The sequence below is a fragment of the Gallus gallus genome, chromosome 2 (genome assembly GCF_016699485.2).
Source record: "Gallus gallus isolate bGalGal1 chromosome 2, bGalGal1.mat.broiler.GRCg7b, whole genome shotgun sequence".
In the NCBI taxonomy this organism is placed as follows: Eukaryota; Metazoa; Chordata; class Aves; order Galliformes; family Phasianidae; genus Gallus; species Gallus gallus.
This window is the reverse complement of record NC_052533.1, coordinates 121,019,497-121,031,674: the sequence shown is the minus strand read 5'-3', so window position 1 is coordinate 121,031,674 and position 12,178 is coordinate 121,019,497. Positions and strand designations below refer to the sequence as shown.

The following is a 12,178-nucleotide window of genomic DNA, read 5'->3' as shown; positions in this document are numbered from 1 at the left end:
TTCAGTGGCAGAAATAATTCCATTATGTCTGCAAAGAATAAAACACACAAATCCTTTCCTGGATGTGTCACAGAACAACAAAAGAATGTGTAAAGCAGATCCTTGGCAACTCTTCCCTCATATTAGTGCGGTTTTGATTTACCCGTCATAGAAATGACAACAGTAGTAATGGTGACAGCAGTAGAATGGTGCTGGGAGGACAGTAAGAGCTGATTCTCAGAGGGATAAAGTGGCTGGTGGCTACATATGGCTCAGATCCCACCACAGTCCCCAGACTGCTCCATGTTTGCAGCAATAGCCTCACATCCCCAGCCTCATGTGCACCTCACTGTCCTGATCTATCAGTGGAGGAAGCTGAGGCAGGCGTCACCCAGAGCCTTGGTACAGATACGGCTGCCTTGGACAAGGTGCACATTGTCTTGCCCTGGCACTGCTGCTCCCATTGGCCCATTCTGACTGTTACAGGGACTGGACATCTTTAAAAGGAGGCAAAAGAGATCTGAGTCAGGCACAAAATTTCTTTGGCTCCCACCAAGAGCTTCTGTGACTGCTGCCTCTCTCCAGGACCACTGCCTCACAAAGCCAACACGATGTGTAACCGATTTGTGGGAACCTGGAAACTTGTCTCCAGTGAAAATTTTGATGACTATATGAAAGAACTGGGTGAGGGATGTTGTGTGCTTTTTCTTCATTCTCTTTTCTTTTCTTTTCTTTTCTTTTCTTTTCTTTTCTTTTCTTTTCTTTTCTTTTCTTTTCTTTTCTTTTCTTTTCTTTTCTTTTCTTTTCTTTTCTTTTCTTTTCTTTTCTTTTCTTTTCTTTTCTCTTCTCTTCTCTTCTCTTCTCTTCTCTTCTTTTCTCTTCTTTTCTCTTCTTCTCTTCTCTTCTCTTCTCTTCTCTTCTCTTCTCTTCTCTTCTCTTCTCTTCTCTTCTCTTCTCTTCTCTTCTCTTCAGTAAGTTTCCTTTGCAAATGCCTATTCTTCATCTTATGCTTTGCTCATGCATAGTGCTTTCTCCCTGGACACATAGGCACTGTAATTATTTTTCTAGCATAACTTATTTTCTTAACACCTAACATGGAAAGAAAAGAAAGGCTGCTGTTATAAATTTACCTCTGTCTAAGTGAACTACTAACCTGTTTGTAATGAGAAGGATCTAAGGAGTTGCAGCATTGTTTTATGTTTCTCTTCATTGCACTGTTACACTCGTGACTTGTGATAATTTACAATATATAATGGAGCTGATGTCTCATGACACTTTGGTTTCAGAGTTCTAAATCCTATGAATGAATATATCTGTTACTGAGAAATGCCAGGAATGTAATCAATTGGGCATTGTTTTTTATTCTAATGCTGGCTTCATTCCTAGATAGCAAGTGTGCACAGTCAGTTACAGCATTTCTTTTGCTATATAAATGATTCACTGAGACACTAATTCCCCTTATTTGAAATGTTAAACTGAGTAACAAAAGAACTTCAGTAAATTAATTAACCAGAGTAAATGTGGGATGCAAGTCCAGCTATAGAGATTTTTCTAAAGATCAGTACAGGAATGTTTCGGTACTGAATAATTACTGAAAATAATAATATACTTTACAAACAACAACATATATCCTTTTATATGCATCTTCTCATATGAGCATTTCACAGCATTAATGCAATAACTATAGCTATCCCCTTTCTGTTTTTATAAAGCAGTGATACGTCATTATTTGTCTGTGTACTTGTCTTTTCCTCTGAAGTCCAAGAATTAGGATCCCTAAGGTATCTTAGTAAAAACCTAGGAATTGCCCATTCTCCAGTATGTTCTTTGCTTTAATGAATAAGCAACAGCATATTGGCAGTTCAGAACACAGTTTCTTCCGGGCATCTTGCTAAGAAAAGTTCAGATTCTAAGATTATTCAACAATTTTTACATAAAAAGGATTTAGTTGAGCTTTTATGAGAAACAGTTCTATCTCTACAAAGGTACATGCACACTACTAACCACCAATATTTCTTTCTAGTTAAATGTACACCAGTACATACTCAAGTGAACCTTTGCTTCTTGGTGGAGGCGCATGCTATCAACTGGGACTGCGTGACCATCTGAATACAGTGCTTCCACATATGAAGAATCAGTGTCTCATATGAAGAAAGCATTATAGTATTCAGGGATAAACTTTTCCTCATTTTTCTACTGAAGTTTTACAAAATGGTACTGAGTCTTTTGCTTCCTAGAATGTAATGACAGTTTTGTTCCTGATTTCTAGGAGTGGGCTTAGCGACCAGGAAACTGGGTGGCCTGTCAAAGCCCAGTGTGATCATCAGTATGAAAGGGGACATAGTAACCCTCAGAACGGAAAGCACCTTCAAAAATACAGAGATTTCCTTCAAATTGGGTCAGCAGTTTGATGAAACAACAGCAGATGACCGGAAAGTCAAGGTAAGGGGGCTAATGTTCTCTGAGTGGTCCTAACATACTAGAAGAGAGACAGGAGGAGTTTTTCCTACCCTCTTAGGGTACTGTGAAATTCCCAGGTTATTCAAGAAAAGCACTGAAAGAAGAAATAGTATGATGCTGACACCACTGGTAAGAAGTTTATCATTAGCAGAGAATGCAGATCTGGCTGAACATAAAATGAGTTGCTACTCTAATCTGCAAAGCTTGGATTACAGTTTGAGACTCTTCTCTTGGCCTTTGTAGAGTGTTGTAACCTTGGAGAAAGGGTCATTGGTTCAAGTTCAGAAGTGGAATGGCAAAGAAACCACAATAAAAAGAAGACTGGTTGATGGGAAAATGGTGGTGGTAAGTACCAGGCTCTCACTGCTTGTACGCTGCTGCATGGCAGGAGCATGCAACATTCAGTTGGCCTCTGTCTAAGCAGAGTGTCAGTTTTGACTTATGAGAGAAATAAGGATGGAGAAAATGGGAAACAAACATAGGAAACAACCTGGAAGGAAAAAAATATTGTTCCATAACAGCAAATTGTCATTAAAGTAATTATAGTGGCAGAGTTGTCATGATTTGAAATGATTCTTACTGATCTCAAAGTTATTCTGCCTAAAAGAAATGCAATTTTCAGAGAGTAGAAATCTGCGAAATGTAAAAAGAAGTTTGCAAGCCAGAAATTTCTGTTCCTGGAATGGCTCTTTCCTTTCTTCCATCTTCAGAATGAATCCTGTCCACCTTAGAAAACTGATTTCATACCTTTTTTTGCACACTTGTTCCTACTTGTGCCAGTCAGTTTATACTACTGTTTGTTTTTTAGGCATGAGCACATCTAGCTAAAGATGCTGGAGGTTTATTGCATGAAAGGCAATTCTCTGTGCCTAATCCTGCTGGTGATGTTGACCTGCAGCAGGGTCAGCAGGTCCTGATGGCTCCTTTGTAAGGTCCTTGGCATTGAGAGAAGCACATCCTTCACAAAGGCTGGGAAATATCCTCACTCCATCTAACCTGCCTACCTTTCTTACAGAAAGGGCTGTTAGGCACTGGAATAGCCTCCCCAGGGAGGTGGTTGAGTCACCATCCCTGAATGTGTTTAAAAACCATTTGAATTTGGTGCCCAGGGAACATGATTTAGTGGTGGGTTTTTAGAGTTAGGGTGGTATGGTTAGGTTGCAGTTGGACTTGATGATCTTGAAGGTCTTTTCCAACCTGAGCAATTCTATGATTCTATGATTCTCTACTAGGCACATAAAAGCCACAGGGAAGCCAACCCAGTGTCATAAAACATTTTAGGGAATTGAGATTTTACTTCTGAATAAAGAGAAGCATCTTAGAATCATAGAATGATAGGATGTCTTAGGTTGGGAGGGACTTTAAGGACCACTCAACTCCAACCCATGAGGGGATCAGGCTGCCCAGGGCCCCATCCAACCTGGCCTTGAACATCTCCGGGCATGGAGCGTGCACGCCTTCTCTGGGCAGCCTGTGCCAGTGTTTTGCTCATTGTTCACTGAAGTTTTTAAACAGTAGAGCTAAACTATCCCAAGCAACTTGTTCACTGACAACAGCATCAGGCTGTTACAGAGGTTGGGTCCCTCAACCATCAGCGCCCTGTGGCATACCCCTGGCCTAGGACAGGACTGCTGAGGAGGACTCATTTCTGCACACCAATGAGCCCTGCCTCATGTCCTGCCACCTCTGTCGCACTTGCCTGGTGGCTGTGAGTCATCGAGAGCCACTGAGGGCCACCAGGACGAAGGGGTCAGGAGAAACGTCTTGTGATTCATGACTGCAAAGTTTTGTAGGCCAGAATCCTGACCTCTGAACTGCACAGGCTGCATCTGTTTCCACTAAAAATATGTTTGTAAAACTGAAAGCATTTGTGAGACACAGGACGATAAACTAGGCCTTGATGGTGTTTCTATCAAGCCAGTAACAGCAAGGAGAGCGCTTTTTTTCCCTGTAAGCTGAAGCTAATTTTGCATTCTTTTTGTCATTATATGCCATTTAATTTAAAAAACAAATAAACAAAAAAAAAAAACAAAAACAACACTTACTGCACTATAACTATAGCTTTGCTATCTCCTCTAAAACTTATACAGATTTTCAAAATATGACATTTGGATTTTCAGTGACTTCAGTGGTACTGCAGCAGACACATTTGCTGCCAGTGAGATCATTATATTAATCTTTTCCTTTGTGCCTTAGGAGTGTGCCATGAAAGGGGTTGTCTGCACCAGAGTCTATGAAAGAGTGTGAAGAAACACCTCCTCTGCACCGGACTGGGACTGGCTCGAAAAACTCACCCTAGTTCAGTGACCAAAGCTTCATGCACTGTGCTTCTTTATTTTATTTCCTTTCATTGGGAAAATGACTGCATTATGATTTGATATTCCAGAGCCTTAGGTGTGACTAATCCAGAATATTGTGGTGCCTCAATAAAAGCTTCTCAGTAAATGAAATAGAGCGTCTGCACATCAATTTTTAAAGTTTGCTTTCTTGGATGCTGCTCATCTTTTCTGTTGCTCTTGTCTGTGTAAATGGTCAGACTATTTCTGCATAAAATGCTAAAATACAACCAATATGCCTCTGGGCTAACACTGTTTCCTTGGTGCGCGTAAAAGTTCTCATCTCATGGCTGCAATGTTACTCTCCTGTAGATGATTTTATTGCTGAATAGTTTTTATAGGGAAAATCATCTTAACCACAATAATTTTTGACTTGCAGTATGATTTATTGTTTCAGTCTTTTAGTTCCACTGCATCATTTCTTCGTTCTCATCCTAAAATGCTTATACTTCTCTTCGTATCAATTTCTATAACCTGACATTTGCTTGGAAGAGAGCACCTTTTGGAGGATGAATTATCAGGATATATTCCATGTTTCTCTGCCCAGCAGCTTTTGAACTTTCAAAGGAAGTGTGAAACAGGTCTGAATGAACTCCAGAAATCTTAGTACTAGAGAGTTTCATTTTGCAAATCAATTCCTCCTACTTCTAGCAATTTTTAAGCATGGGTTTAGTGTTAAGCACACAAAAGAGATTTCAATGGATAGAATTTTCTGCTAAACCCAGTAGAGTAACTAAGCTGTTCATTCTTCCCATTGTACTTACTCTGTGCTTTTAACTAAGGAAAAACCAGAAAATCTCCTTAATCCAAAAGCATTGGAGCAGCTTATTATTTTTTGCCTTCCTTAACTGGTATTCAGTAATACCACAGCATTCGTGTTAACAACACAAAGAGCAGTATTTCTTCCCTTTTCATTGCCTCCACATCATCATGCAGGACTCTCTCAGCCTTCTCTGGGGGGTTAAAACTGCTGTGGTAGGCAGATGTGTTTATTTTGGCTTCTTTGGAGCTGTAGTGCTAATGTGAACTTTTGCCTACTGGTTCTGCAGTTGAGAACATGAATTCTCACAGTAACTGAGATCCTGAATGTCAGTATCTGAATCGGTGCAGCTGAGCAGATAATTAAGAAGTGAATGTCATATGTAAATGCAAAATCTAAAGGTCACTTTTCTTCTCTATCTATCATTGGAGCTTGAGACTAGGTCCAGCTTTGATCACAATTACATTGATGCATACTCACTGGAGACAGCTGCCTGAAGGTACAAGAGACATCCTAGAAAATACAAGTTGTGAGAGAAGGCTGGAGATTTAACACAGAATCACAGAATCATAGAATGGCCTGGGTTGAAAGGGACCAGAATGATCATTTAGTTTCAACCCCCCTGCTATGTGCAGGGTCACCAACCACTAGACCAGGCTGCCCATAGCCACATCCAGCCTGGCCTTGAATGCCTCCAGGAATGGGGCATCCACAACCTCCTTGGGTAACCTGTTCCAGTGTGTCACCACCCTCTGAGCGAAAAACTTCCTCCTAATATCTTACCTAAACCTCCCCTGTCTCAGTTTAAGACCATTCCCCCTTGTCCTGTCACTATCCACCTTTATAAACAGCCATTCCCCCTCCTGTTTAGATGCTCCCTTCAAGTACTGGAAGGCCACAATGAGGTCTCTCTGGAGCCTTCTCTTCGTCAAGCTAAACAAGCCCAGTTCCCTCAACCTTTCCTCAAAGGAGAGGTCTCTAACCTAAGTGAGGGTAAAAAGGGAGCAAATTCTTCAGTTTTGCCATTAAGATTCACATTTGTGAGAGTCAGAGTTTCTGTGACTCTGAGTCTTCAGTGTCTGTAACAAGGACTGTAAGTAAAGTGCTGCCCCTCGTAACAGAACATCGTTCACAAGCTGCCTGCCCTGTCCCAGCCCTTCTCCCACTCTGAGCTTCAGGCAAAGGAGCAGTGAGTGCTGCAAACACACTCTTTATTTCCTTTGCTTTTCTTTCAGCAACCTGTAAGTGCTTCTCTGAGGTTAAATGGAAAAATTTCCTCTCCAACTGAATATCAGTTTTCAGTTTTTTTACTTCCTTAAGAAAAGGAAATAAACATTCTGTTTGGTAAGAGCTGTGTTTTTCCAGGACTGGGGGAAAAAAATAGGACTGTTCACTCAGTCCTCATTCATTTGCTGTCTTTTCCCTCTCTCTCACACAACCCACCTTCCTCCTCTTCTCTGTATGGATTTTTTAATTGCATTTAATTTTCCAGAGTCTGAGGATTAAGATGATGGTAGCTTTTGGCTTTAAAATTCCTAATGAGACGCAGATATGTTATTGGGATCCCGGTATTTGGCGTCTTCACTCCATATGAAGGTCACTTCAAAATGTCATGTGAGCTGGGGACTTTCCAAAACAGGAAAAGTGCAACTGGACTGATAGTGTGGAAGGCGAAAACAATGAGGCAGGTGGCACAAATCAGTGCAGAAATGGAGTGCTTTGGAACACTGCAGCACATAGAGCAGTCCTCAGGGTCTCCAAAAGAAATTGAAGTTTATATGAACGGTGTGGACTGAAGGTTTATTTTGTACCTAACTATAGAACAGCTTTTCTCCTTTCCTAAACATTTTACATGGGCTAGATACTCTTGGAATGAATGCCCAAACCAAGTACGATGCCTATGTCTTGAACACATTGCCAGATGAGTGAATTTTCTATTTGCCTGCTGCGGAATCTAGGGATGAGAGTATCCTGATGCTGGCATATGACTAGCATTGTTTAAGCTAATCAGCTTGATCTAGTACTCTAGTACCCTCCTCATCCTCTGCTTGCTACAGAGACCACTGGGACTACTGAAATCAAGCAAAAGCTTCCTCTGGCCTGTGGGTGATATAGCTGTTGCCTTGGACTGGACAGAATTTGACTGTTTGCAATAGAAAGTGTCTCTGGGTGACAGATAAACATGTAATTCTGTGGTCTGCAATCCACTCACTTCTGTGCAACAAGGAGCAGGGAGGAGAGGCCACAGATTCTCAAGCAAAATCTCTGTACCAACATGGTAGTACCTTTAAATTCTTCTCAGTTGTTCTTGGTGAGCTCACATTTGTGGTTTTGCAACTGTATTGCAAAGCTTATTTGCACACATCCTAGGGACCAGCACATGGCCTTTGGTGCTGTTGTGGTGATACCACCTTGATGCCTATTGGGACCATTTCATCAGGCAGTAACTGTTCTAGGAATGGCTAAGATGGGGAAGGGGATTACACAGAGTTATTAAATAAGTTGCGCTTCATAACAGATCCTCACTACATATCTTTTTCATAGAGAAACTCCTTGCCATGCTTATAAACACTTCACTGTATACAAGTTTCTCAACTCTGCCTTTTAAGATGTTGTTACCTTGCTCAATTTTCATTTTGTATTAAAGATGCTCTGCTGATGTCTGTGTTACAATGGAGTGAAAGGTTAGCAGAGCTGTAGGGGTAATCAGTCAGAAATAAATAGGCTGATGCCATGAAAACTTGCCTTCAGAAATCCTGGAATTGAAATGTAATCAAGGTCTTTGTTAAAGAGGTAATTAAAGCATATCCTTGCCATTTCAATGGGGAACGTTGTGATTGGCCATTGGCCATTGTACTGCAGATAGGAAACACAATAAAATGATGTTATTTGGACTAAAGGGTACAACAACATTTGGAATAATGTATTCCCTGAGACACTGAAGAGAAAGAAAGCTGTGTAAAGCAGACACTGTTTATGTAGCATTTTCAAAGGAGACTGTGTTTTGTTTTGTTACCTTTTGGGTAGCAAATCAGTATTTAAATATAATTTCTTCAAATGCTATGCACATTTTAAAAACTAAAACTGTGAGGAATGGCATGATTCAGGGATTAGGAAGGATGGAATAACTGGATCACAGCTGGATCTATTTTCAGGTACTCAGTAGAGTAGTAGTTAAAACTAGTTAGATTAAAGCATGCATATTGTTTTAATGTGATCACCAAAACTGATTATACTATGTGAGATGTGTAAGGCAGGGAAAAAGGCTTCTCAGTTTACTTCCTAGTGAACGTATCTACTTCCTAGCACATTTCCTTGTGGACACAGCTTCCATATAGGCATTTGTGTGAGCAACAGAGTCAAAAACACTGTGAGGATCGATGCTGTGCTTCAAGCTTATAAATGCTCTAACATCTACGGCTAAAGCTACAGGACATGTCTGCAGTGGAGCTGTGTGACAAGTCAGCTAAAGCACAGTCTGTATCAAGTCTGACTGAGCTTTAGGCTTCTCTGGGAAAGCTGTAGGCATAATTACTAGAAAGAAAAGATATTTCATGTATCTAGCTACTGTACAATACTTACGTTACTGAACATTCCAGGAATAATCTCATTTATCTCTCAGCTCTTAGCACGAATTTCCAGAATTGAAAGCTGAAAAGTATGTACATGTTTTACTTGGAAACTCTGCACATTGGATATGAAAATTGGAGACAGTGAATGTGGAAGACTCAGTCATCTTGTACTCAGAAGCTCCTAGCAGAGAGGCACAGCTTCATACAACTTCATGCCACCTTCTCATGCTTTGCACCATAGCATTCAGTTTTTTACCTTGGTGACTCTTATACGTGTGTATAGGCAAAATCATTTAAAGAGAATATTAACTTTCACAAATCTTCCCTCTTTGCTAACAGTGGGATTACAAAGCAATTTGAAATGATAAGACATAACACTGAAGGCCCCTAATTACCTGGTTAACATAAATGTTTTGATTTAAATTAACAAGAGAACAAACAGTCAGATTATAATAGGGCAGGTGCATAAAAGTCTCCACTTTCCAGATAGAATCTGAGCCTCTGGCCAGGAATGCAGGAGCCAGCACTAAGGCTCTCCCTGGTGCTTCCTCTTCCTGAAGAATTTGATGTAATCAAGAAGCATCATCACAGTTTATACTGGCGCTGTATCCACTTGGGTAGAGATTGCACTGTGAAATAAAAAGGCAGCCATTAGAGTCTAAGATAATGACTTTGCAAGACATGTCAAGGAAGAGGAATAATTTTAAGACTGTATTCCCCTGCCTTTGCAAAGCCTGTGCATTATGGCTAGCTCACATCTTAGTCTGGCTTGGAAAAAACAATCCAAAAAACAAGCCAGTTGCTAACAACAAAGTTCTGAATGAGATGATTGCACAGATATGACTACAAGCAGAAATACAGCTCCTGTAACTTCTGAGGAAGAGGAACAGAGGTCCAACACATGTCTTCAGTTCTTTACTAGGATAGAAAGAGAGGCCAGGAACTTACAGGGTAAACGGTATAACATAAGGCCTCAGAAAAATTCCAAATAGAATGTCAGGCAAGCTATTTATGAGGAGGTGAAAGAGAGCAAGATAATGGAGGTCAATCTGAATAAACCAATTCAAACCAATGCTATTTTCTTCTACCAGAGTGACAGACAAGTGTTGTGGCTGGAAGGAGAGTGGCAATCCTTACCTCTAGACACTTCAGTAAGGCACTGACAGTCATCCATTAAACATTTTCATAAATGTGCTACAAATTTAGGCTAGACTGAGTTTTTCCTACAGAGAAAGGATACAAGAAATATCTGAACTGTCATTGGTTCACTGTCAAACTGGTAGGATGTTTTGAGTGGACTTCTGGCCCAGTCCTATTTAATCTCCTCAGTAATAGCTCAGATGTTATTTATGGATCATTCACAGAAGAGAGGAAATGCAAGCACACCGGAAAGCGGGGTTCAAATTCGGATGATTTCAACAAACTCAGGAAATAGTTTGAAACAGTCAGGGGAACATTCAGGAGGGAAAAAAATGTGCTAGGCAACATCAGCTGCAGCACACATTCCAGATGGGGAACAAGGAACAACCAACATAAACCCTGGGAGTCTGTAGTGGATCACAGACTGAAATACAAGCAGCAAAATTGATGTTATTGTAGAAAGACAAACCTCGTGTTGGGATGTGCGGTCAGGAGGACAGCCAGTGAGATGGAGTCGTCCGCATGCACTGCTTGTCACTTGTAAAGCCTCCACTCCACATGTCTAGTTCTGAGTAATGCTGTGCAAAACAAATTTGTCAAGAGAGAAGTACTAAACCTAAAAAACATGCTCTAAATAGGAAGGATTCAGGACAGGGAGATTGGCCAAAGGTGCAGATGACTACAGTGACACAACAAGATTCCTCACGTCACTAAGATCTGTAATGTGTGTAAATCTACACACACAAGCACATGCACAGAATTATCTATTAATATGTACCATTTTAGTCAAAGCCAGTGACCACTCTTCTCAGACACTGAAACTGTCCCAGAGGCAATGTACCTGAGACCCACCTCACCTCTGCAGCACCTGCTATGAGAATCATGGCTCAGTTGATCTCTCCTCAGCTTCCCAAGAACATGTTATAATGGGTCAAAAGCTCATCACATAAAGGGAAAAAAAAAAAAAAAAAAAAAAAGCAAATTCAACAAGAACCATAGAAAAAGAGCAGAATACTCAGACAATGAACAACACTATTAATTTCCTTCTACTACTCATATTTTCTAACTGATCTGCGATATGAAATAGGAGATTCTAAAATATTTGGACCAGTAATGTATTGGTACAAGATACTCCTTTGCTTAAGTAAATAATTAGCTGGATGTTAAACAATATGTGACAAATAAAATAAAAAGAGAGAGAGAGAGAAAGAAAATCTGAACTCAGTAAAGAAACCTTGAATCTGAATGCAGTATGCTGTCACGAACCCAGCCAGCCTGTGAATATGGCCAGATTTTGTATCCGTCATTGTTCAGAAAAGCTGAAGTTCTTGTAGAACAGAAGATTCTGTATCTCTTTAAAAAGCTACTCTTCTCTTCCTGTCACCATTGTAGAGCGACTGACCAGGCAATTGTTTGTCATCTTCCCAAAGATTTTCTACGATGAGAGAAGAATTGGTGCATTGCTCTTTGGTACAAGTTTCACATTACTCACAAGAGGCTGCGAAAACAGATGAAGGATGTGTGTTTTGTCTTCATTTTCACTGTAGTCAAGCCAGAATTCTTCCCTGAAATCCATATGATAGCACTGGGTTTCCAAAGTGGGACTTGCCTGTATGATACCTATGAGCCTTTTGAGGCTTGGTGTTCATAGATTGGAAACGTATGTTGCACTAAAGATATTCTCAAACTCTGCATAAGCTCTGCCACCTAAAACCAGCTTGGAAATCTGCTGACAGCTTCAGTTGGTCAGCAGAGGAGTTTTACCCATCATCATCCATCTGAGTTACCGTGTCTGTGTAGCTCATAGAGAATAATGACCATGGTGAGGAAAGGGTATAGATGGCTTGTTTTAAAGGCCTTCTTTAGGAGACAAATAATAGCTTAGAAATAGGTGCCTTTCCTCCCTGACTACTAAGGGATATTTGTTAGTC

The 12,178-nt window shown here is 40.5% G+C and overlaps 1 protein-coding gene across 1 annotated transcript; it reads left to right on the top strand.

Annotated features, from left to right (window-relative positions):
* The first annotated feature begins 506 nt into the window (after positions 1-506).
* Positions 507-5,021, top strand: FABP9 (fatty acid binding protein 9). The gene is made up of 4 exons (NM_001199476.2): positions 507-663; positions 2,249-2,421; positions 2,683-2,784; positions 4,636-5,021. Exons 1-4 carry the CDS (start codon positions 591-593, stop codon positions 4,684-4,686), a joined length of 399 nt encoding a protein of 132 aa, NP_001186405.1. The 5' UTR covers positions 507-590; the 3' UTR covers positions 4,687-5,021.
* Positions 5,022-12,178: the final 7,157 nt, after the last annotated feature.